Consider the following 26,868-nt stretch of genomic DNA (forward strand, 5'->3'; position numbering starts at 1 on the left):
CACATTTCATATTCAAAAATGAACACAAAACCCGTATTTAAGACTGCAGGATAGCATGGTATGCACACACACACACAAAGCAATGCCACACCTAACTAGAAACTGTACCACCACCACCTCGGCCACCCAAAGCACAGCTTCTCCTAATGGACCTGAAATGGAACAGACCTTGCAGGTATTACAAAACCCACATACCAGGCCAGAGCCTGTGGACTTCAATTTGTGGCTATTTTAAAGGGGTATAAGTCCTTTGACCTCCCTTCCTACGCAGGATAAACTATGGTATCGTTTAGTAATATAGCCTCTGGAGAAGGACAACAGAGGTAAGATGGTGAAGTCACCCAGAGAAGTCTGGAATTATTTAGGAAAGGAGCCTTATACATCTTATTTTGACCTGTATCACCAAGAAAAAGTTTTCTTTCTATGTTTTTTTAAATATGTCAGTGATCACAAAAAAAGTTTCACTTATTGAAAAAATTCACCTATATGGGAAATCTAGTTAAAGCAAATTTAAGCTATTTGACAATGAGGACTAAATTTTAAACATTTTTGCCCACAGTAGACTATCAACATGAAGGATAACAGAGCTCAGTTTGTCTTTTTAGAAAATAAACAAAGTCGCCGGGTGCAGTGGCTCACGCCTGTAATCCCAGCATTTTGGGAGGCTGAGGCAGGTGGATCACATAAGGTCAGGAGTTATAGACCAGCCAGGCTAACATGGAGAAACATCTCTACTAAAAATACAAAAATTAGCCAGGCGTGGTGGCAGGCCCCTGTAATCTCAGCTACTCAGGAGACTGAGGCAGGAGAATCACTCGAACCCAGGAAGTGAAGGTTGCAGTGAGCTGAGATTGCACCATTGCACTCCGGTCTGGGGGACAGGAGGAAAACCCCATCACAGAAAATAAACAAATAAAATAAAATAAGATAAAATAAGATAAGATATAAAATAAGATAAAATAAAATAAAATAAAATAAGTCAAGACTTGTATCAGTGATAGAGTCCTGGCACAGCTGTGTGGCCCTCTCAGTCACTGACATGCCTGGGCCTCCGCGCCCCAACTACATCACCAACGGGGAGTTAAGAAGTCTTCTAGCTCTATGTAGTTCCTAAAAGCTTCTTGCATAGAATTTAGTTATAATCATTTATTACTCTCTTAGTTATTTTAGCCTACTTCTGACTTGGTATCTTTATAATATTCCTTCATCATGGATGACACAACTTTATCACAGTCCTGTAATGAGACCCACTTTCTACTTTCTAAACGATCACGAGTTGAGTGCAGAAGCACTGACCACATCTCTGTGGTTATCACATCCAGCTTCTTCAGCACCATATCTGTACATTTTCCATGTTCTGTCACCACATCATAGCATCATAGTGTCTGACTGGCTTCGTTGTCTCCCCTGCCCTGGGCAGGATCTGCAACCAACCAGGGTCAAGCTCAATGGCCACCAGGAGTATATGGTGAGTCAAAGAGAATGAGGGCATGAAAAAATCATTAACAAGCTGGATTTGAGGCACTGAAGGGGCTTATCTTCTCTTCACATTTATTAATTTATAGAACTCTTGGGTGGGGGGAAGCCTTATAAGAGAATCACACGAGCCTTAACTCCTCATTGGGGAAACTTTTCAGACCTGTAAGGCAGACAGAACACTGAAGCGAAATGTACCTAAGGACTTCTCATCTGCATGTGCTAAGGCCAGACTCTCCATGTATATCACCAAGGCTTCAAACACAAACTGTTCCACCAGAGACTCTTCTTCCCTGTAAAATAAAGAATAGGAAACCTCGCCTAAGAAAACAATAAAGCAGAAAGGACAAAGAAAAGGAATGGAATTAAAGAAGGCACACATTAATTAAATTTTTTTTTTTTTTTTTTTTTAAAGGCTCAGCTGCGTGTGGTGGCGCATGCCTATAAAGATCACTTGTGTGCATGGTATGCACACACACACACAAAGCAATGAGCCCTGGAGTTCGAGACCAGCCTGGGCAACAAAGTGACACCCTGTCTCTACAAATAATTAAAAAAAAAAAAATTAGTTGGGTGCAGTGGTGCACATCTGTGGTCCCAGCTACCTGGGAGGCTGAGGCAGGAGGACCACTTGAGCTCATGAGGTTGAGGCTGCAGTGAGTCATGATCCCGCCACCGCACTCCAGCCTGAGCAACAGAGCAAGACCCTGTCTCAGACAAAAAAGAAAAAAAGGGCTCAGTCTTTTAAAACATGAAACAGGCACGTGGCTCACACCTGCAATCCCAGAATTTTGGGAGGCTGAGGCGGGGATCACCTGAGATCAGGAGTTCAAGACCAGCCTGACTAACATGGTGAAACCCCGTCTCTACTAAAAATACAAAAATTAGCCAGGTGTAGTGGTGGGCGCCTGTAATCTCAGCTACTCAGAAGACTGGGGCAGGCAAATCGCTTGAACCTGGGAAGCAGAGGTTGCAGCAAGCCGAGATCACGCCATTGCACTCCAGCCTGGGTGACAGAGCAAGACTCCATCTCCAAAAACAAAAGAACAACAACAACAAAAAAGAAAAACCATGAAACAACCTAAAATACTTATCAAAGATACTTCCTCAAGAAAAAGCTACATGAACCAAAGAGGCAACACACGCTCTGTTTCCACACCAGTGCCTCTGTCCCTTGTGTCTGCAGAACTGCTCATTTGCCTGTGTGGCTATTATCTAACACGTCCTTCTGAAATGTAACCCTCATGAAGGGCTGTATCGTTATACCTCCAACATGGGCACAGGCCTGGCACATCATTTTTTTTTTCCTTCAACTTTTAAGTTCAGGGGTACATGTGCAGGATGTGAAGTTACACAGGTAAATGTGGTACACAATATTCCTAATAAAGAATGCTGGATGAATGAATGAACACCACTACCTTAGGTCAGTGACCACTTGTCTTTTTTCTTGGATCTCTGAAATGGCCTCTTCACTGGTGTCCCAGTCTTCAGTCTACTCAGACCCACCTTCTACACAGCTGCCAGCAAGTGGATTTTAGGAGGAAATCTAAATGCATCTCTCCCTGCACCCACTATTCCACAGACCCTCTGTCACTAGAGGTGACCTACGCTCCTTGCTACTGCAGGCAGAGCCCTCCTCACCAGCCTCACAACACCTGCCTCCAAACCTCAAAGGCCTTTATCGCCTCAGACACCTTCCTGTTTCTTATCTCTACCCCCCACCACCCCACTAACTTTGATCTAAAATGCCTTGGCTGACTTCCATTTATCCTTTAAGTCTCATTTCCAATATAAACCCTAGCAAGAGGCCACAGCTTATCTGCTCACCCCGGATTAGCTACTCCTCCTCTGAGAAACCCAAAGCCCCTGTATGTGCATCTTTTGTTGCATTTCCAAAATGGCTGAGACAGAGTTTATATGCATTTCTCAGCAGTTTCCAAGCTTCTGGAGTGCAAACTGAATTTTAATTCACTTTTTAATTTTTAGAAGACAGCACAGCATCCAGCATATAATTACTTACTAAATGCAGGATATATGACACACGAATACACAGAGTGAAACTCCAAGTCACTTTTCAAAACCACAAGTTTCTCTTCCCTGTGGTGTAGCTTTACAAACCTGAATTCCCTGTAGATATTATTAAAGGCGAGTGACGCTCCCAGCCTCTTGAAAGCATTAGGGTGAAGCGCAAGGCTGTAAAGTCGCTTGAAAAGCGATTTGGTGTTTACTGGACTCTTCTCCTGCTGCTGTGGTGTTATTTGCTTAATGGACCATTTAAGGAATTCTCGAATACACCGACCACAAAAATCTCTTAAAGTACTGTCAACAGGGTCCACAATTCCATCCTGAAACAAAACAAAGAGACCTTGATTTTACTAATTTTTATAACCACTGACAACTGAATACCCTTGGTCTATTTCTAAGCCTAACTAAAGTAGGTTAAAAATTAATTTACAGCACTAGTTAAGAAAAAAATAAACATTAGTAAAACCAATCTCCATAGTGTATCCAGAATCTAGGCTTATATAACTATTTCTTTCTGACATAATGAAAACATTTTCTTTTAAACAAATTAATAAACTGAAAAGCCGTGAAGGGAGAGAAAATTTTAATTATAACAAAACAATCTTTCCCCTCCCTGAAAAAAAACAAAATGGCTATATCCTAAGAATTTCAGAGGAATTCTGATTGTTGATTTTACCCCATAACAGCATTCGAGACGCTTTGCATATTGAAGTTAAAGAGAATAAGAAGTTCCAAAGAAACTGTACTGCTCCATAAAGGAAAATCCTATGGACACATGAAGAGCAGCCCCCATAAAGGCCCTGCCGAAAACAGCTATGGACATTTGACCAACGACCACACAGAGATGTATTCTACTTTATGCTTTGTTTCTTTCTAGTCATGACGCTCTCTCAGATCTATAAAGGAAAAGTTTAACTTGAAAATGTACACTCAACACTGAAATAAAAGAGTTCTGCCTAACACTTCCAGTTATTTGCTATACACAAATCCTTTCTTACAGAGGTAATTAGAATCCAAAAAGGTAACACAAGCCACGGGAATGGGAGGAGAGGGTGCTTCCTGCTTCTCAGAGCAGAGGTCACCGGCGCCATATGGTGATGCAGGGAACAGCAGCTCTCACCAGGAAACCCACAGCCCTCCTTCACTTGAGTGCTGTGCTACTGAGTTCACGCTGCTGCTTTACCTTTTCTTTCCTCAACTATCTCATTTTACTTATCAGATTTCTTTCTGAAGCTCTTACTTAATCTACCTTCAAGGATCAAAAGGGAGAAAAGAAACAGAAAACAACTAAAATAAAAACTTTTTAACAGAAACATGATAATGAAACCATCTGAATGCAAATAAGCCATAAATTAATTTTAACTAACTGTATTTATTATAGGTAGGATTCACTGGTAGACACTACAGGGAATTAAACTACAGATTTAATTATGTCACCACCCTAACGAATGTTCAGTCACTCTCCCCTGCCCCTAACATGACTACAAAGAAAGGTCATACTCAGAGTACACTGCCAGCAGCATAACCAGGACTGTGCAGGCGACATAAACTTATTTGCACAGGTTCAAAAATTATAGGAAAATAAGCATCAAGACACTAGAATTTAGCTGGCCTCACTGCCTCTGCCCTCAGTGAGATGGCGACCAAATGCTAAGACGCTGCTTCTCTGTGTCAAGAGAGTTCTGTGTAAAAGGTGAACTGCTGTTTCCAGGGCCCTTTAGTTATTGAATCTGAGTACAGGAGAAAATTGGATATGCTCAGAAATTCTTCATATTGTTTGTTTGTTTTTGAGACAGTCTCACTCTGTCGCCCAGGCTGGAGTGCAGTAATGCAATCTCAGCTCACTGCAACCTTTTGTCTCCGAGGTTGAGGTAATTCTCATGCCTAAGCCACCTGGGGAGCTGGAACTACAGGTGTGTAACACCACGCCCAGCTGATTTTTGTATTTTTAGTAGAGACAGGGTTTCTCCACGTTGGCCAGGTTGGTCTCCAACTCCTGGGCTCATGCAACCTGCCTGCCTCGGTCCCCCAAAGTGTTGGATTACAGGCATGAGCCACTGTGCCCGGCTCACCGCTGAGGTGGGTGGATCACTTGAAGTTAGCAGTAAAACTAGCCTGGCCAACATAGCGAAACCCCGTCTCTACTTGAAATACAAAAAATTAAGCAGGCATGGTGGAGTGCGCCTGTAGTCCCAGCTATTCAGGAGGATGAGACAGGAGAACTGCTTGATCCTGGGAGGCACAGGTTGCAATGAGCCAAGATCATGCCATTGCATTCCAGCCTGGGCGACCGAGCAAGACTCTGTCTCAAAATCATAAATAAATAAACAAACATCAAATACAACTAATCAATGGGAATAAGAGGAAAAGAATCAACTATTACTTACCAATATAGCTTCTAGTAAGGCGACAGTATCCTGACTTTCAAATTTCTTATTGTTAGTGAACCAGTGAATCAGCTGCATAACTAGTGGCTCGTACAGCTGCCTTGTCACCTGAAGAAAGAATATCATTAAAGTTAATTCCCTTCATGTTAAAGAAATGTTACTCTGTAAAGATTTCCATTTAAATGCCGTTTGCAGTATAAAATTAAGCAATACTACTACCATGGTTGTACTAGTTTCCTTTTTAAGTTCAGGCTCAAGTGGTCCTCTCCCACCTCAGCCTCCAGAATAGCTAGGACTACAGGCATGTACCACCACACCCAGTTAACTTAAAATTTCTTTTTAGTAGAGACAGGGTCCCGCTATGTTGCCGAGGCTGGCCTTCAACTCCTGGCCTCAAGTGATCCTCCTGCCTCAGCCTCCCAACGTGCAGGGATTACAGGTATGAGCCACCATCCCCAGTCCCATTAGTTTCCTTTTCCAGTTTAATCCCATGATGAAGAGTCCAGCAAAGAAAAATATGCAATTGAAGCTCCCTGTTTCTCTGATTGGGAACACAATTTAGGATAGATATTGTTGGGTTTTTAATGCTCATCTTTATTCATTTGATCTTGAACATGCACACAAGATATCCTGGATTACAGACAGATCCTCGCCATTCAACTATTATACAAAGCAAATAATAACCCTGTGGTTCCCCACAGCCTAACTGTCCCCCATTGTGGTGACACAATGAAAACCCAATCAATGTGCTATATACACAAATTCAAAGCCTGTACCACAGGGGAGGAACACAGAAAAACAGATTTAATCTGTTTATATATAGGACAAAGAGGAAGCTGCCTCTCCCACTGCTGCCAAAAGGAAGGATAAAAACCTCTATGGAGATGGGATGAAAAGGATCCTAGGTCTAATCTTCTGGAACATAAAGAGAGCCTCTCCAGGAGCCAGAAGTCCCGTACTCCCCGGCTTTGTAAAATCCAAGATGTCTCCAGGCCTGGGCTCCTCCCTTCTGACAAGTAAATCCATACCCAAGAAGGCAGAGATCCTGTCTTCCTGGAAGCTTGGAAGTGTAATCTAGTGGCCTGGTAGAGGTGTGACCACGTGGCCATCTTGGGGCAGTAAGAGAAGTGGATCAAATCAATTAGCTAGACAAACTGCTACAGATTTAATCCTCATTATACATGAGAGTAAAATGCTGGCCAGGCACAGTGGTTCATGCCCGTAATCCCAGCATTTTGAGAGGCCAAGCCAGGAAGGTCTTTTGAAGCCAGTTCAAGACCATGCTGGGCAACATAGCAAGACCTTGTCTCTAAAAAAGTTATTTTTTAATTAGCTAGGCATGGTGGTACATGCCTGTAGTCCCAGCTACTCAGGAGGCTGAGACGGGTGGGTGGCTTGGGCCCAGGAGGTGGAGGCTGCAGGGAACTATGATTGTGCCACTGCACTCCAGCATAGGTGACAGAAGGACACCGCATCTAAAAAAAAATTAAAATGGCCAGGCACGGTGGCTCACGCCTGTAATCCCAGCACTTTGGGAGGCTGAGGAGGGGAGATCACTTCAGGTCAGGAGTTTGTGACCACCCTGGCCAAAATAGTGAAAACCTTTCTCTGCTAAAAATCCAAAAATTAGCCGGGTGTGGTGGTGGTTGCCTGTAATCCCAGCAACTTGGGACGCTAAGGCAGGAAAATCGCTTGAACTGGGAGGTGGAGGTTGCAGTAAGCCAAGATTGTGCCACTGCACTCCAGACAGAGTAAGACTCTGTCAAAAAAAAAGTAAAATGCTTGTGGTGTAAGTTAAGGCGAACACTCCCTACACTGGTGTCCTGTACATTTCTGCCTCAGAGGCCAGGGTTTTTATAGGAGCACTGAGCCAACCTTTATTCCCCACAGTTATTGAGCTCACCAATTAAGTACTTTGATATTAGAGGTCCATACTGTAGTTAATACCACCTCAAAAATGATGCAAAATGTCCCACGGCTCAGAATAAGCAACTCAGAGACTCTTCCAAATAGTCTTTCCAGTCTTTGAAGGTATTTTTCCCCCAATACCTTCACTGGCCTCTATGAAGCAATTTTGAAGATTAATCAATATGAAAGGGTCTTAACTTTCAGTCTGAAAGTTTAACCTGGTCTTAAAGCATCACTTTTTTTTCCCACAAAAGAATCATACTGTTTTATTCTTAGTACAGAAGTTTTTTAATACATGTATATATAGCTAGATATATATACAATATACACATACCCCTTTATAGAAAACCATCCCTCTACAGTCCTACATCCCAAAGGTAACTACTGTCAACTTTCAAAATATTTTATTTATATACTTTTTTTTTTTAAAGACAGAGTCTTGCTCTGTCGGCCAGGGTAGAGTGCAGTGGTGCAATCTCGGCTCATTGCGACCTCTGACTCCTGGGTTCAAGTGATTCTCCTGTCTCAGTCTCCCAAGTAGCTGGGATTACAGGTGTCCACCACCACGCCCAACTAATTTTTATATTTTTAGTAGGAACAGGGTTTCACCATGTTGGCCAGGCTGGTCTCAAACTCCTGACCCCCAGCCAATTTATATATATTTAAATATGTGTATATGCACATGTAAAAATAAAAATAAATCTGCCAAGGAGGCAGAGCTCCTGGTTTCTTCTTAGAGTACTTTCCACATAAACATATGCACTCTACCAGTGTTTTCACTAGCTGCCCAGTACCTCAACTAAGGACGTACCACAACCCAGCTAGCAGAACCCTACTGCTAGAAATCCAAGTGTTTCTAAATTATGACTACCACGCAGAGTGGAGAGTCCTGAGCACACTGTTTAAGCAGCTCTGTTGTAAGGAAGTTGCTAGGCCAGGGCTGTGGTCACCCAGTCCAAGCCCAGCTGCAGAGCACTGTGCCTGCGTTGCCCCACCAACCATGACGCACAGGGTCCTTTCCTTGTGCCCTTGGCAACACCAAACATTGTCCATCTTTTAAATACTTGACAGTAGCCAATCATTTTAATTTGAAGTTCCTTGTTTACGAAAAGGTTGACTATTTTAAGATACATTCCATCGGCCATTTACATTTCTTCTTTTATGAGCTGCCTATTTTTTTCTTTATACATTTGTCTGCTTTTAAATCTGATTTCTTCAGTAGTATGTTGCACGTTATGTATATGTTACAATGTTGGTTTTGTGCCATTCAGTAGTCTTAAACATTTATAAGGTCAAAACTATCAATACATTAACACTTTTATGTATCTCCCTATCTGTACAAACTTTATAGAAAGACACAGAAGGATGCCGATTATGGAACAGTAATGAAATCCATCCAAGGAGCAGAAATCACACTGCACACAGAAGAAAACGTTTTGAAATGCTACGAGTCTACTTTTTCTTAACAAAACATCTATGCACATGTCAAGATGTGTTATTATAAAGACATTCTCCAGACTTTCCAGAGGATCTAACATCTTTTCCCAGGGAACAAGCATGTGAAAGGGGTGACGTGAAGGTTCATTTTTATCTTTGAACATTTTTATATTATAAACTGATGTGTTATCAACAAAAAAGACCTAAAGACCTAAAGACATACACAGACAACTATGTAGTCATTACATTTTTCTATAATTTATTTACAGTTTGTTTTTCCTTCCAAATCTTATTGATTTACAATTAGTTTCTTCACTTGTGACAAAGACTCTCTTCCTTACCCTAACTCTAGTCAGGCTCCTCTGAACTCTTCTCAACTAGGCCTTGACTTCTGGGTTTCCATGTTCATCTCTATTAGTCCAATTTTACCAAGAACTCTGGTGGATCAGTTCAGCGAAAACCCCTCTCCCCTTGATATATAATCTAATTCGTCATCTCCCACCAGCTCCCAGGCAGTGTTTGGTCACCCTGGCCCATCTTCAGCCATAACACTCTTAGGTTGGTTTAGCCACAATCCTCTTTATGCCTGATGTTTTCTCTATTGCGGCAAGTCAGGGACCCCAACAGAGGGACTGGCTGGAGCCAGGGCAGAAGAACATCAATTGTGAAGATTTCAGGGACATTTATCAGTTCCCCAAATAATACTTTTATAATTTCTTAAACCTGTCTTTACTGCAATCTCTGAACATAAATTGTGAAGATTTCATGGACATTTATCACTTCCCCAATGAATACTCTTATAATTTCTTATGCCTGTCTTTACTTTAATCTCTTAATCCTGTTATCTTCGTAAACTGAGAATGTACGTCACCTCAGGACCACTGTTGTACAAACTGATTGTAAATTATGTGTGTGTGAACAATATGAAATCAGTACACCCTGAAAAAGAACAGAATAACAGCGATTTTCAGGGAACAAGGGAAGATAACCATAAGGTCCGACTGCCTACAGGGTCGGGCAGAACAAGGCCATACTTTTCTTCTCACAGAAAGCCTATAGATGGATGTGCGAGGAGGAGAAGTATCACTGAATTCTTTTCCCAGCAAGGAATGACCCTGGGGAAGGAATGCATTCCTGGGGGTAGGTCTATAGACGGCCACTCTGAGACTGCCTGTCCTATGCAGTTGAGATAAGGAATGAAATATGCCCTGGTCTCCAGCAATACCCTTAGGCTTACTAGAATTGGGAAATTCCAGCCTGGTAAATCCTAGTCAGACCAGTTGTCTGCTCTCGAACCCTGTTTCCTGTTAAGATGTTTATCAAGACAATGAGTGCACAGTGGGACGTAGGCCCTCATCAGTAATTCTAATTTTGCCTTGCCTTGTAACCTTTATTGCCCTTTGAAGCATGTGATCTTTGTGACCTACTCCCTGTTCATACACCCCCTCCCCTTTTAAAATCCCTAATAAAAACTTGCTGGTTTTGCAGCTCCAGGTTGTCATCACAGTCCTACCAATATGTGATGTCACCCCCGGAGGCACAACTGCATAATTTCTCTCTTTGTACTCTTTATTTCTCAGACTGGCCGACCCTTAGGGAAAATAGAAAAGAACCTACGATGAAATATTGGGGGATGGTTCCCCCAATATTCCTCTTAGTGATTTTCCATCCACTGACCCTGACCCTGCTCCTTGGCTATCAATCTCCCTGGTCAATAAGTATTTGGAGTACAGCCCAATCCCTCTCCAGCAGTGTAAAAGCCCACTGGAGTAGCCTCCCCTTTAGTAGTTTTCCTTAACATCTTTAACGAATGTCAAAATTTTTTCTTTAACATGTTAGTCATTTGACCTAATATCATTTATTAAATGACCCATTTCCCACTTAAATGGCCCCCTACCATGGACACAATTTTCATATACACACTTTCTAGCACCTACCTCTCCCACTGAGCCATCTGTGCACTGGTTCAGCCTCTTATACTCCATAAGGCCCCTTTTTAACATTTGCTACACTAGACTCCCTCCAGTACACTACCCTTTCAAAATGTGTCTTGCTTATTAGGCTCAAGCAATTACTCCTTCAGATTATTTTTAAGTTCAAAAATAAAATTAATTCTGGATTTTTTTACTGAAATTACACCAGAGTTAATTGATTTGGGGAAATCTGACTTTTTTTTCAATAATGTCTAACTCAGGTACATAAGCTATTCATCTTCTATATTCATAAAATACATTTGCCTGGCACATTGAAGTTTATTCCTAGATATTTTTTTTATGCTGTTATGAGCAAGATGTTATAGACATATTTTCCAAGTGGTCAATACTAATATATGAAATATATGAGAATAACATATGAAAACAGATAATGAGAATTATGTGTTTATAATTCATCAGCTTTTTCCTCTATTAATTTTTAGAGTTTATCAGCTAATATGCTTACGCTTGGGCCTTCCAGATTTGGAAACAATTATAGTAATCTTTTCTCCTTCCTAATATTCCTTCTGTGATTTTCTTATCCTACAGTATTGAATAGAATCTCCCAAATAGTTAGTGGGGCTGATGTCCTAGCCTTACTGGCCTCCTGACAAGTGTCTTTTAATTGCCAAGTGCCAAGTGCTGGGGTAGATGCTGGAGAGGGAGCAAGGAATACCAGGCTCTGCCCATGCCCTCAGGGGATTCACAGACCTTGAGAGGTTAGGATGCTAAACATGGAAATAACTAACTCCAAGTAAAGCACTGACCACTCCCAGAAACAGGCCATGCTCCCATGCTGGGTGGAAATGCAAGGGAGTGTCAGTACTTCACACAGAGGATGACCTGGCTGCAAGATTCAGGCAAACATTCTATCACATTAAACATCATGTGAAACTACTCCTATTTCATCAGGAGTTGCCAAATGCCTCCCAGGCTCCCATAGAGAGGTTCACTGCTATGTTAAATCTACTTCTGTGGTAAGTTTCCAGTTTTCACTATGAACTCTATTTAATAACAGTGCATCTGAACATACTGCTGGACTATACCCACACATGTATACCGCAGAATTTTCCAACTGCATTATGAATGAGTTTTGCATTTCATTTTCCTTTTTACGTGTATACCCTGATATTCAGGTCATGCTAGACTCATAAAATGAACTGAGAAGATTTCTTACCTTTTTCTGCTTCATGGCAGCAGTGAAAGATTTGTCCATAAAGTCATAGTACAGGCCACTTGTCAGCCATGGTTAGTTCTCTCTCTCTCTTTTTTTTTTTTTTTGTTTGAGAGTGAGTCTTGCTCTGTCTCCCAAGCTAGAGTGCAGTGGCGTGATCTCAGTGCACTGCAATCTCCACCTCCTGGGTTAAAGTGATTCTCATGCCTCAGCCTCTCGAGTAGCTGGCCACCACGCCTAGGTAAGTTTTGTATTTTTAGTAGAGACGGGGGTTTTACCATGTTGGCCAGGCTGGTCTTGAACTCCTGACCTCAGGTGATCCACTCACCTCGGCCCCCCAAAGTGCTGGGATTACAGGTGTGAGCCACCAGGCCCAGCCCATGGTTATTTCTCTCTTCTTCCCTCTGTGAAAGACTATGTTTGTCCATGAGAGGGACGACAGCTAATTCACCTTCAGATGCCTGGACTCTCAGTAACTTTTAACTACAACAGCGATTCCCAAACTCCGAGACACACTGAAAGTGGAGGGGAGAGCTTTTAGAAGTCCTGGGGCCCAGGTCGTGCCCAGGTCACGCCCAAGACCAATTAAACCAGAGCACCTGGGGTAGCAGCCAGGGAGCAGTATCATTCTTAACGATCTCCAGGTAATTCCACTGCTCTGTTGACTACTGAATTAGACAAACCAAACTTTTTAAAGTTTCAGTTTAAAAAGTTTCAGGTAAAGTTTCGGTTAAAGTTTCAGTTACAAATGTTTCAGATTCAAAGCCCTCACCTGATCAACATCACACGCAAGTCGAAGCAGCACAGGAAACGTCCGCTTATAGAGCTGGTACATGGGTGGGGCTCCCTGTCCCCCTTCTGGCATCTGCGTGGCTTTGCCCAACATAAACATAACCATGCTATGTAAAAGTTCACAGGCTGCAACCTAAAACAGACCAGGAGGTCAGCAACGTCTAAGTTATCACGTTGAAGACGAGAGAATATGTGAAATGTCACTCAATTTAGCCCTTTAAGAAGAAAAATTTCATTGCACATAACTATCACGTAACCCAAATATAAATTAACTGGAATTAGCATTTCTTGCTGTATAAAACTAATGATTCTGTTCACTTTGTTTTTTATCCAAGAACAAGAATTAAAATTTAAAGCTTTAGAAACTGACACCACTACATTCTTGAGAAGTATATTTCACTGTGGCCATATTAAAGAACTGTATAACTTTGCTTCATCTGTTAGCACATTTTCAACTATCACTTTTAGTAAAAATGTTTTTTGAAGCACTATAGAAAATTTACAAATTAATACATGCGTACCTCATTTTATGAGGCTTTGGACACAATGTGTTTTTTAACAAATTGAAACTCTGGGGCAACCCCGCATTGAAAAATTCTATTGGCTCAATTCTTCCAACAGCATGTGCTCACTTTGTTAGCATTTTTAAGCAATAAAGCATTTTAAAGTATGTATATAAAGTTCTAATTCTATTACACACTAAACAGACCACAGTAGAGTGTAAACATAACTTTTACATGTACTGAAAAAGCAAAAAACTAGTGTGATTTGCTACACTGAGATGTTAACTTTATTGCTGTGGTCTGGAGCTGAACCTGCAGTATCACCAACATATGCCTGTATGAAAATTTGAGATTATCTGTTTCTAAACTCCCAGAGTTAAGGGGATAACCAAGCAGAGACGAAATATCACTCTAAATGCCCTTTATATTGCATTTTATATAAAGAAAAGCTTTTGGTATATTAACGTTTTGAAAGGCATTTTTTTTTTTTTTTCTGAGATGGAGTCTCACTCTGTCGCCCAGGCTGGAATCCAGTGGTGTAATCTCGGCTCGCTGCAACCACTGCCTCCCAGGTTCAAACGATTCTCCTGCCTCAGCCTCCCGAGTAGCTGAGACTACACTCACGCGCCAGCACGCCTAATTTTTTTTTTTTTTTTGAGACGGAGTCTCGCTCTGTCGCCCAGGCTGGAGTGCAGTGGCGCAATCTCGGCTCACTGCAAGCTCCGCCTCCCGGGTTCACGCCATTCTCCGGCCTCAGCCTCCCGAGTAGCTGGGACTACAGGCGCCCGCCACTGCGCCCGACTAATTTTTTCTATTTTTAGTAGAGACGGGGTTTCACCATGGTCTCGATCTCCTGACCTTGTGATCCGCCCGCCTCGGCCTTCCAAAGTGCTGGGATTACAGGCGTGAGCCACCGCGCCCGGGCAATTTTTGTATTTTTAGTAAAGATCAGGTTTTACCATGTTGGCCAGACTGCTCTCAAACTCCTGACCTCAAGTGATCTGCCTGCCTCGGCCTCCCAAAGTGCTGGGATTACAGGCATGAGTCACCACACCCAGCCCAATTATCTATTAAGACGATTTATGTTTAACTTCCATTTCTCAATGACATTGACTTCTAATAAGTAAGTAGTTTTCTAATTACTGTATTACAGAAAATACAAAATTACTAATATTGGAATGGCTGAAATGTGTTTTCCATATCCTAACCAGTATGTATTTTCAAAGCAATAGGCTCTAAATAATGGGTGAAATAAAAAATAAAAGTACTTTAGTTTGTCTGTCACTGGCTGTGAGCGCTAATTCTGTGACTCGAGGCAGGAACACGTCCAGGAAAATGACAGGTTTCATCTCTCTAAAGGGCACTGCAAAGCTCAGCCGCTTCTCTCTGTCCCAGGCCACATAGCTCTTCATCATCTCATCAGAGGAAGCGACTGTTAGAAAAGATTTAAAAAGAACAAAACATTTTTTTCTTTTTATTACTGTCAGAATTATTCACAAATCAAAACATTTCTAATGCCACCAGTTCTACATTCTATTAAAGTGAAGCACTTCATTCACCTTTCCCTATTCTTTTGCCTCAGATATGTAATTACATTAGAAATCACTCGATTTAATTTAAAGCAAAATTACTTTTAAACAAGCCTAATAGTCTCGAATGTTTAACATCCAAATTCAGTCAGTTACTTATTCTGTGGAAGAAAGTCAATGAACAAAATTTTTACTTTAAAAACAAAAATCTCGGCCTGGCGTGGTGGCTCATGCCTGTAATCCCAGTATTTTGGGAGACCGAGGCAGGCAGATCACCTGAGGTCGGGAGTTCGAGACCAGCCTGACCAACATGGAGAAACCCTGTCTCTACTAAAAATACAAAATTAGCCGGGAGTAGTGGCACATGCCTATAATCCCAGCTACTAGGGAGGCTGAGGCAGGAGAATCCCTTGAACCTGGGAGACTGAGGCTGCGGTAAGCCGAGATCGCGTCATTGCACTCCAGCCTGGGCAACAAAAGCGAAACTCCGTCTTCAAAAAAAAAAAAAAAAAACCTCTTTAAAACACTTCCCAAATACAGGCTCTACCTCCCTAAATAACCAAAACTCACTAGTATTAACACCAAATTTCAAAAGTAAAAATACAGGGGAATTTTTACTAATCAAAAATGTAGACTTTTGACCAGGCCCAGTAGGACACGGTGGCTCACACCAGTAATCCCAGCACTCTGGGAGGCAGAGGCTGGGGATCACCTGAGGTCAGGAGTTCAAGACCAGCCTGGCCAACATGGTGAAACCCCATCTCTACTAAAACCACAAAACATCAGCCAGGCATGGTGGCGTCTGCCTGTAATCCCAGCTATTCAGGAGCCTGAGGCAGGAGAAACGCTTGAACCTGGGAGGCGGAGATTGCTGTGAGCCAAGATTATGCCACTGCATTCCAGCTTGGGCAATAGAGCGAGAAAAAAAAAGAAAAGAAAAGAAAAAAAAAGTGGATTCTGTTAAATTGAAATAATAGAGACAGCTTCTTGCCATGATGTTGCCCAAGCTAGTCTCAAACTCCTGAGGCTCAGGCAATCTTCCCACCTCAGCCTCCCAAAGTGCTAGAATTATAAGCGTGAGCCACCACACGCAGCCTACTAATCAAATATGGTAATTCTCATTTGGAAAAATTTCTAAAAATATCAAAATATTAACAATATTGGATCTCAAAGAGATTAACTTGGAATTCCTGACACTCACATGGAAAAGAGTATCAAATTACATTGTTTCAAACTGGATAACATTCTTAACGAGTCAAGCTAGAACATCTATTCTACTGGTATACTGAGTTATTCCAATTTTATGGATACAGTCAAACAATTTCATTAGGCAAGATATTATTCTTTATAATCTTACTTAAAATATATAAATCACATATAGGAGTAAATATTCAGAATATATTATGACCTGGATACATCCAAATAAAAGCACAAATACATCTACAGAGGTTATTTATTTTAAAAGAAGTTTACCTGTCAGAAGATTTTTGTTTATTTGTCCTCCTAGAGATCCAAGCATTTGTACTACTCTAATTCTTATTTCTTCTAAGGATATTGCTTCATTCTATAAATTTGAACAATTGTATATATGTGATTACAAATGGGTTAAAAATTAAACAGAAGACATATGAAAACACTCTTTGCCACCCACTTGGATGTCCATTTCCTAGACCAGCAGTTCCAAACATTTTGGCAGGATCCTTTCCACTCTTAAGAAATACCAAGGACCCCCAAAGAGCTCTGCTTTATGTAGGTCCTGTTTATCAGTATTAATGACATTAGAAATTGAAACTCAGAAACTATGTAAATAGTTATTTAATTAAAATTACTAAACCCATTACATGTTATAAAAAGTAACTATATTTTCCAAACAAACGAAAACTCTGGGCAAAGTGGCCATCTCAGTGTGCCTTTCAGTTGTCATTTTAATAAAAATTGTGTCCACAAAGCAGTGGCTACTTCAGCTACACAGTGCTTTTTCTCCAGGTAACTGTCACACTTCTCTACGCAGGCCTGCTTCATGTGCACCTCTTGCCTCACACACAGAGTATTTTTAAAAATCTGTGCCCAGAGTCAATGCTAGAGAATCAACAGTTTTCTCCATCATAATATCATGGTGCAAATTAACAGAGTAAAAATAGCTTTGGCCTTGCACCCTGGATCCCCCAGGGGTCACAGTTAAGAGAACCGTAGTGCTAAGGAATAGGCATTGTGTATCTGTACAAAAATTTTGGCAAAGCACAGTGGCACATGCCTGTAATCTTAGCATTTGAGAGGCTGAGGTGGGCGGATTGCTTGAGCCCCGGAGTTCAAGACCAGCCTGGGCAACAATGTAAAACCCATCTCTACAAAAAATACAAAAATTAGCTGGGCATAGTGGCACACGCCTGTGGTCCCAGCTACTCAGCTGGCTGAGGCAGGAGGATCACTTGAGCCTGGGAGGTTGAAGCTAGAGTGAGCTGAGATCACACCACTGCACTCCAGCCTGGGTGACGACGTGAGATCCTGCCCTAAAAAAATTAAATCGATAAGAATAAAAGAAATTTTATTTGTAAAACCAGAGATATATTCAAGTTATTTTATTCTGCTGTGTCATAAAATTATAAAAACTTCTATGCTGCCATTTCTTATTTCATTCTAGTCTCTCAAACAAAAGGTGCCCAAAATAATGAGGTGAGAAGAACTGACCCTAGAGTTTGCATTATCAGTTTTAGATGTTAAAAGTTTTTCAGACCGGGCGTGGTGGCTCACGCCTGTAATCCCAGCACTTTGGGAGGCTGAGGCGGGTGGATCACGAGGTCAGGAGATCGAGACCATCCTGGCTAACATGGTGAAACCCTGTCTCTACTAAAAAAATACAAAAAAAAAATTAGCCAGGGGTGGTGGTGGGCGCCTATAGTCCCAGCTACTCAGGAGGCTGAGGCAGGAAAATGGCATGAACACAGGAGGCAGAGCTTGCTGTGAGACAAGATCGTGCCACTGCACTCCAGCCTGGGTGACAGAGGGAGACTCCATCTCAAAAAAAAAAAAAAAAAAAAGTTTCTCAAATTTTAATTCTTACTTAATTCCAAAATAGCTATTTTCCCTATTCTAACTCAATTGTCTCTATTTACATCATTTTTTACTATCACATCATATGGTTCACTCGAGTAAACTGCCCCAAGGAATTATCACCAAAAAGCCATAAAACAACAAAAAAGAAAACTGGAACAAACTGAATCTGATAATATGACATATTGAAGATCTAAGCATAAATGAAAGTCTTACATATCCCTGGTATCAGTATTCTGACTTGCTTATTTAATATGAACCAATTTACCTTTTATTATCCACTAAATACATTTGAAGGCAGGGATGAACAGAAAAACAAGACCAAAAAAATTTAAAAAACAGGTGATAGAGTTTATATTTTCATTGCTAAAAATATATTAATTTTTTTTGAGTCAGGCCACTCCCATTGCCCAGGCTGGAGTGCAGTGGTGTGATCTTGCTCACTACAGCCTCAACTTCCCAGGCACAGGTGATTCTCCCACCTCAGCCTCCCAAGTAGCTGGGACCACAGGCATGCACCAGTACACCCAGCTAATTTTTTGTATTTTTTAGTAGAGACAGGGTCTTGCTATGTTGCCCAGGCTGAGCTCAAGCAATAACCCACCTCAGCCTCCTAAAGTGCTGGGATTACAGGTGTGCGCCACCATGACTGGCCAATATATTAAAATTATTTTTATATTGTACTCTACTTTGCATACAAAAACAACTAACATTTTAAATGAAGATTTTTACTTTTCACAAGTGTTAGAATCTGATCTCTGCATTATGTAAGGTACAGAAAATACAAAGGACTTCTTACTGATGAAAGGTTCTTTGTCTTCTTCAGATGCTTTAACACCACTTTATTAAATCCTTTCTGGGCAGCCCGAGAAAGAGCTGACACTTCCCAGTTATTCTTGGTCTCATCTATCAATAGTAAACAAAAATAAATTTAAAATAGCATTCATTCATTCATTTAATGCACATTAGCGACAACAAACTATACTGTCAAATAGAAACATTAAAGTCCTAAATTATGATTTAACAAAACTAAGTTTCTAAAACAAAAAATATAAATGTTGGTTGCTTTTGGCCGGGCGCGGTGGCTCAAGCCTGTAATCCCAGCACTTTGGGAGGCCGAGACGGGCGGATCACGAGGTCGGGAGATCAAGACCATCCTGGCTAACACGGTGAAACCCCGTCTCTACTAAAAAAAATAAAAAATAAAAGTAGCCGGGCGAGGTGGCTGGCGCCTGTAGTCCCAGCTACTCGGGAGGCTGAGGCAGGAGAATGGCCTGAACCCGGGAGGCGGAGCTTGCAGTGAGCTGAGATCCGGCCACTGCACTCCAGCCTGGGCAGAGCAAGACTCCGTCTCAAAAAAAAAAAAAAAAAAAAAATGTTGGTTGCTTTTAAACATCAGTGTCTGACAAACGGAACATGGCTCCTTGGGAAGTGTCTGACTCCAGGGTCGAGAAGAGCGTGAATCATCTCATGGCGCAGGAGTGGCTCTCGCGCATCACACTCGGGCCAAATCTGGGACGATGTGAGCATCAAAACCAATCATGACGGCAAAACATTAAGAAAAAATAAGAATCCACAAATCTTACTAATACAGATAAATAAATAACAGGGAAAATTGTTTCTTGCAGAACATCAACTAGGATGAAAGAAATGATAGGGGTAGAAAATCACCATTTTGCAACCATCAAAGTAATACCTGATTCAGAAGAATTGTCAGTGGATACTAAAACCATTATGGTGAGCTTGATGAGGAACAAGAATATTTACAGTGTTAAAGTACCCCATATAATAAATTCCTTTTTTTTTTAAGCAAGCAATCATAAACTTACAGAGGATGGAGAGTATATCATTTCTTTCCTGAAGCACTGAGGGTAAGTGACCGACTCAACACCCCACTGCCCCAAATGCTTCAATGTGTGTTTTCCACAAGGACAGCCTCCCAAACAACTGCCACACAACCATCCAAACCAGATTACCAACATTCACTCCTTAGCACCACTCAGAGTTCAGCATTCACCTAACAATGTTTTTAATTCAGGACAGCATATTGCACTTAGTTGACCTATCTCTTTAGTCTCTTTTAGACTGAAGCTGTTCTTCAGTACTTCCTTGCATTTCATAATTTGGACATTTAAAAAATCATGTTAGTAATTTTATACATGGTCTCTCCATTTGCATTTGTCTAATATTTTCTCATGATTAGACTCAGGTTATGGGACCAAGTTGTACCATTTTACTATTTCCTTTATTAACTGCTGAATTAAACTCTGACACATGTTCATTTTCTCTCTGCAGTCATAGTTCTACAACTATAAAGTCATTTCCAACAGTTCTGAGATGTCCAGTGCATTCACTGACACAGCCAGGTAAGCGGCACCGTGGGAGGGCACCTCCCGGTGGTTTAACCCCAGCAAGTCTTCTCTTGGTTCCAGAATGAATCCCTGGCAGTGGGATCTTACCTCTGCTCTGTCTCTCTAGCTAGTTCTTTTCCTTTCTATAATTGTGTGGTCTGTTTGGTGACCTTCTATGGGTAGATGTTAAAGAGTTCTACTCTCTGATGGGCCACAGATGATAAGAGAATCTAGTTTTTAGTGGGGGTTTTTTTTTTTTTTTTTGAGCTCCAATAAGTTAAGAATTTTTAGTTCACTGGAAAAAACAGATCTTTGATATCTGGACAATTCAGCATTTTCTATGTCTTTTGGGAACAGGCCTCCAAATCTGGCCATAAACTGGCCCCAAAACTGGCCATAAACAAAATCTCTACAGCACTGTGACATGTTCATGATGGCCATGATGTCCACGCTGAAGGTTGTGGGTTTATTGGAATGAGGGCAAGGAACACCTGACCCACCCAGGGCGGAAAACCACTTAAGGCGTTCCTGAACCACGAACAACAGCATGAGCCATCTGTGCCTTAAGGACATGCTCCTGCTACAAATAACTAGCCAGAGCCCAACCCTTTATTTCAGCCCATCCTTTTTGTTGTAGCCCATCCCTTTGTTTCCTGTTTCAGTTAATCTATAATCTATAGAAACAATGCTTATCACTGGCTTGCTGTCAATAAATATGTGGGTAAATCTCTGTTCCTGGCTCTCAACTCCAAAGGCTGTCAGCCCCATGATTTACCACTCCACACTCTGTGTGTGTGTCTTTAATTCCTCTAGCACTGCTGGCTGGTCTTGGCAATGTCTGTATCTCCTGGTTTTTGGCTCAAGTTGTGGAACTGAAACTATTTACTAAGCTCTCTATGTGTCTTTGCAAGTATGTGTCTATAATCAACAAAGACCTATATCTAATTTTGTGTATAATGTTCTCCAGTATTTGGAGGGTATTGATAAATTAGATTATAAAGTCTCTTAAAGGATCTCTGTTCTGATTTATACAGATATGTAAATCAAGTATTCCTAAAATTCTCCAAAAATAAGGAAGTTGAATTAATAGTGTTTTAAATGTGCTAGACTTTAAAAATCACACAGAAAACAATTTGGGATCATTTAGGAAGATTCACATAATTAAGGCACATCTGTGGTAAACAGACAAGTTTAATATTTTGGTTTATATAAGTCTATTTTATCTATCAGTATTAAATACAATACGAACATACACTTTATTCTACTTGTGTTTGTTTTCCCTATAGTTATTCCGGCTAATAAGCTAACATTACTTCTCAATAACATTTTTTAAAACTGTGGTATAATATACATAACATGAAATGTATTCTTTTAACCATTTTTAGGTATATACTTGAGTGGCACTGATTACATTCACAGTGTTGTGCAACCATCACCACATCCATCTCCAGAACTTTTTCAACATCTGAAACAGTCACATATAACTTTTAAGATTATGAAAAATGTGGCTGAGTGCGGTGGCTCACGCCTGTAATCCCAGCACTTTGGGAGGCCGAGGGGGGCAGATCACCAGGTCAGGAGATCTAGACTATCCTGGATAACATGGTGAAACCCCCATCTCTACTAAAAATACAAAAAAATAGCCAGGCGTGGAGGTGGGCGCCTGTAGTTCTAGCTACTCGGGAGCCTGAGGTAGGAGAATAGCGTGAACCCGGGAGGTGGAGCTTGCAGTGAGTCAAGATTGCACCACTGCACTCCAGCCTGGGCAACAAAGCAAGACTCCATCTCGGGGGGGGAAAAAAAAAAGATTATGAAAAATGTAATAAGTTTATGTCCAACTAAATTGAATCATTACCTGGGTAAACTTTTTTTTTTTTTTTTTGAGATGGAGTCTCGTTCTGTCGCCCGGGCTGGAGTGCAGTGGCTGGATCTCAGCTCACTGCAAGCTCCGCCTCCCGGGTTTATGCCATTCTCCTGCCTCAGTCTCCCGAGTAGCTGGGACTACAGGCGCCCGCCACCTCGCCCAGCTGGTTTTTTGTATTTTTTAGTAGAGACGGGGTTTCACCGTGTTAGCCACGATGGTCTCGATCTCCTGACCTCGTGATCCACCTGCCTCGGCCTCCCAAAGTGCGGGGATTACAGGCTTGAGCCACCGCGCCCGGCCTGGGTAAAGTTTTTATTTCCCCAGTAATTATATTGTGTAGCATGCCAACTGGAAGATTATTATCTTTAGGCAATTTGCAACCTTGGACTGACTGAGTTAATGGATACTTTGGATGGTTGGGTACTTTGATAATTTCTAAGTAAAATATTAATAGAATACTGAAATATTGATGAAAAGGCACAATTTTTATGTTTATGTGCTTTTCCTTTTTGCTTTTATAGGCCATTGAAGGTAGGAACCTTGGGTCATGCTAATAGGCATGTACATGCTGTCTCTTGGGGGGCTGCAGACAGTGGTATCTGTGAGCTCCATGAGTCTGACATACTGCTAGTGTGTAAGGCTATTCTCAATTACCCACTCCAGTTTTCTAGGTGAACCATGAGTTTAGTATGTTATATAATTAACAAGTGGTTGTGTGGCTATATTAGAAGAATAGTACAGAAATACAATTGCATGCATGCTTTTTTATTTTTATTTTTTTGAGACAGAGTCTTGCTCTGTCACCTGGACTGGAGTGCAATGGCACCATCTCCGCTCACTGCAACCTCCGCCTCCCAGGTTCAAGCAATTCTGCCTCAGCCTCCCGAGTAGCTGGGATTACAAGTGTGCACCACACCCAGATAATTTTTCTATTTTTAGTAGAGCCAGGGTTTTGCCATGTTGGCCAGGCTGGTCTCGAACTCCTGACCTCATGTGATCTGCCCACCTCAGCCTCCCAAAGTGCTTGGATTACAGGCGTGAGCCACTGCACCCAGTCTGATTTTTCTTTTTTCTTGGATTACAGGTGTGAGCCACAGCACCCAGTCTGATTTTTCTTTTTTCTTTCTTGAGAAGGCTCTCACTCTGTCACCAAGCTATGGTGCAGTGGTGCAATCATGACTCAGCGCAGCCTTGACCTCCCAGCTTCAAGCAATCCTCCCATTTCAGCCTCAACCTCCCAGGCTCAAATAATCCTCCCACCTCAGCCTCCCAAGTAGCTGAAACCACAGGCATACACCACCACATCCAGCTAATTTTTAAAATTTTTGTAACGAAATTAGCCAGGTACAGTGGTGCACACCTGTAATCCCAGTCACTTGGGAGGCTGAGGCAGGAGAACTGCTTGAACCGGGGAGGCGGAAGTTGCAGTGAGCCAAGATCGCGCCACTGCACTCCAGCCTGGGTAACAGAGCGATACTTCGTCTCAAAAAAAAAAAAAAACAATTTGTAAAGATAAGGTCTCCTTATGTTGCCCAGACTGGTCTCGAACTCCTGGCCTTAAGTGATCCTCATCCCTCGGTCAGTCAAAATGGTACCTGGGATTACAGGTGTGAGCCAGTGCACCCAGCCTGCTTTTCATTTTTAAGTAAGGAGGGTAGTTCCTCATAAAACAGTGAGTCTCAGACTTTTTCGTGTCTGGATCTTTTGCCAGAATTGGGACTTACCCCCATAAATCTTTGTTTTGTGGTTTAGAACTAGCAGCAGCTACAATATTGGAAACAGAAATAATGTTTTAAAAACTTATTAATTGATTTGGAGGTTATGTTAACATGCATAACATCTCAGTATTTCTATGAGAATAGTTCTGATCTCCCAGACTCCCTGGGAACCGGTATTTGAAAGTTGTGTCAATTGGTTTCAGAATATGAAAGGACACAACACAGGACAAATCTCAGAAAGTGACTATCTGAGCCTGAAAAGATAATATTAAATGAGTTAAATTTTTAGCAAAGGTGACTTAACCTTGAAAAGTTTGGTTCTTTGGTTTACTGATCAAGGCCTTTGCCTATACCATGAGAAGTCATTCTTTTTTCTTTCTTTTTTGAGATGAAATCTCACTCTGTCGCCCAGGCTGGAGTGCAATGAAGCGATCTCAGCTCACTGCAACCTCCGCCTACCAGGTTCAAGTGATTCTCCTGCCTCGGCCTCCCAAGTAGCTGGGATTACAGGTGTGCACCACCATGCCTGGCTAATTTTTTGTCTTTTTAGTAGAGACAGGGTTTCACCATGTTTGCCAGGCTGGTCTCAAACTCCTGACCTCAGGTGATCCACCCAAGTTATGGGATTACAGGAATGAGCCACTGTGCCCGGCCAAGAAGTCATTCTTTGTATGTAATCTGCCAAGACAGCAAAGATTCACTGTCTTATCCGAAAAATTTTCTGAGCTTTATGCTGACTTTGCTGTCTGAAAAAGGAGATTCAGGCCATGTGTCTTTGACAGGACAGGTCCAGAGCGGCACTGAGTTCCCCCTCAGCAAGCCAAATCAGGATGCACGTGTGGCCCACAAGTCCTACTGCTAGTCAGTGGGCTGAGAAGGGCTCTACCAGGTGTCTCTGCTGTAAAGCCACTATTTTCACTCTCAATCATTAGTACATGTTTGGGTGAGGTACTTTAAAACCATGGTACTTCAAAAAGTGCCATGCTGGCTGTGAAGGTGTAGGGGCCACCTAGGAGGACACTCAGAGGCCTCCACGAACTGAGAATCATGCTCCAGCCGTCAGTCAGCAAAGAGACAGGAACCTTGGTTCTCCAATCACATGGAACTGAATCCTGCCAACAACCTCGATGGGGAGTGAACAAACCTGTCCTAGCCAACACCTTGATTTCAGTCATATGACTGAACAGAGAACCCAGCTGAGCCCATCTGGACTTGTGTCCTACAAATCTATGAAATAATCATTGGGTGCTATTTTAAGCTAAGTTTATAAGAACTTATTAGACACCAAACAAACAAAAAACCACTAGGAAACTTTAACTCACTCATTTTACTTATTTATATCTGTATATGCTCACTGCTTCCTATTTGATTACATGGGTTATAATGTTTCTAAAGTCATTTATTTTGATGCTCAAATCATCACTAATTTTGCCTGTGACATTTCCCCATCATGCTTTTAACAGGTCCTTACTTTCTGGGTGTTCTATAAAACACAGTATTCTGGGTTCATAATATATTTTCCTGGCCCCAGGTTGGAACCAAGGAGTCCTGGTTCCATTAATGGAAAATGAGGTGTGGGTCTGGGCATGGTAGCTCATGCCTGTAATCCCAGCACTTTGGGAGGCCAAGGTGGGTAGATCACTTGAGGTCAGGAGCTCGAGACCAGTCTGGTCAACACAGTGAGACCTCAACTCTACTAAAAATACAAAAATTAGCTGGGCGTGGTGGTGCATGACTGTAGTCTCAACTACTTGGAAGGCTGAGGTGGAAGGATCAGTTGAAACCAGCAGGCAGAGGTTTTAGTGAGCCAAGATCGTGCCACTGCACTCCTGCCTGGGCAACAGAGTGAGACTCTGTCTCAAAAAATTAATAATAAAAAGAAAAAGAAAATGAGATTTGGAGGCCATGACCTGGGTGCCAAGTTTGCCTGTTACTATTCAGGTACCACACTCCTAGGCAGGTGCCTTCAGAGGTCAGAGTATATGTAACACACAAACACACACACACTCTCTCTCTTGGTCCTATTTCCATATTTATTTAGATGCATCCATATGTGAACACACATATATAACTGGGGAGACGCAGAGGGAGGAGGAGGACAACAGGTTCACACTGATATACCCATTTCCAATGCAGCTCCACAGTGACCATTCCAATTTCCTGTCTTTCTGTATTTGTAGCTCACTCCAACATGAGAAACCTAGTTTCCCTTACTCTCAATGAATTTATGTATTTGTTCAATCCCCTGTGTGTAACCAAACTACTACCTCCATCACCCTCCTGGGTGCACCCCGACATCCCAGACAGCTGTCCCAACACGTGGGTGCCTCATCTGGCTTGGGTAAACCCCATGCCAGGTCACCCGTTGGGGGATGACCTCCTCACACCCTCGGGAGCACCTGGGACCTCCCCCTGCCCAGCATCTACCTTCCTCTGTACCACCTAAAGGCCTCAGGACTGATCACTTTAGGAAGTGGAGTGTGGAATGCCTCAAATTACTAACTCACAAGAGGGAAAAATAGTAACTCGATGACCACAAAAAGATGATGCAAACACTGACCAAATGGTTAGAGTGGAAACAACCAGCAAAGGCACCAAGGGTCCTGAAGAAGACCCAGGGTCTGTCAAAAAGGCATAGCCCAAAACTCACCAAGAGGAAACATCAGACAAACCCACATGG

At 41.9% G+C, this 26,868-nt stretch overlaps 1 protein-coding gene across 4 annotated transcripts in view; it reads right to left on the bottom strand.

The window, feature by feature from the left end:
- Positions 1–26,868, bottom strand: part of PRKDC (protein kinase, DNA-activated, catalytic subunit) — a 191,833-nt gene that overhangs the window by 130,803 nt on the left and 34,162 nt on the right. For all 4 annotated transcript variants that reach the window (XM_025395192.1, XM_025395191.1, XM_025395189.1 and 1 more), the window contains exons 22-28: positions 19,055–19,161; positions 16,678–16,768; positions 14,944–15,107; positions 13,153–13,305; positions 5,889–5,996; positions 3,595–3,821; positions 1,675–1,769 (exon numbers count right to left, since the gene is read on the bottom strand). In XM_025395192.1, coding sequence (XP_025250977.1) covers positions 1,675–1,769; positions 3,595–3,821; positions 5,889–5,996; positions 13,153–13,305; positions 14,944–15,107; positions 16,678–16,768; positions 19,055–19,161 — 945 coding nt within the window. The remainder of the gene's footprint in view (positions 1–1,674; positions 1,770–3,594; positions 3,822–5,888; positions 5,997–13,152; positions 13,306–14,943; positions 15,108–16,677; positions 16,769–19,054; positions 19,162–26,868) is intronic.

Source organism: Theropithecus gelada, chromosome 8 (genome assembly GCF_003255815.1).
Source record: "Theropithecus gelada isolate Dixy chromosome 8, Tgel_1.0, whole genome shotgun sequence".
NCBI lineage: Eukaryota > Metazoa > Chordata > Mammalia > Primates > Cercopithecidae > Theropithecus > Theropithecus gelada.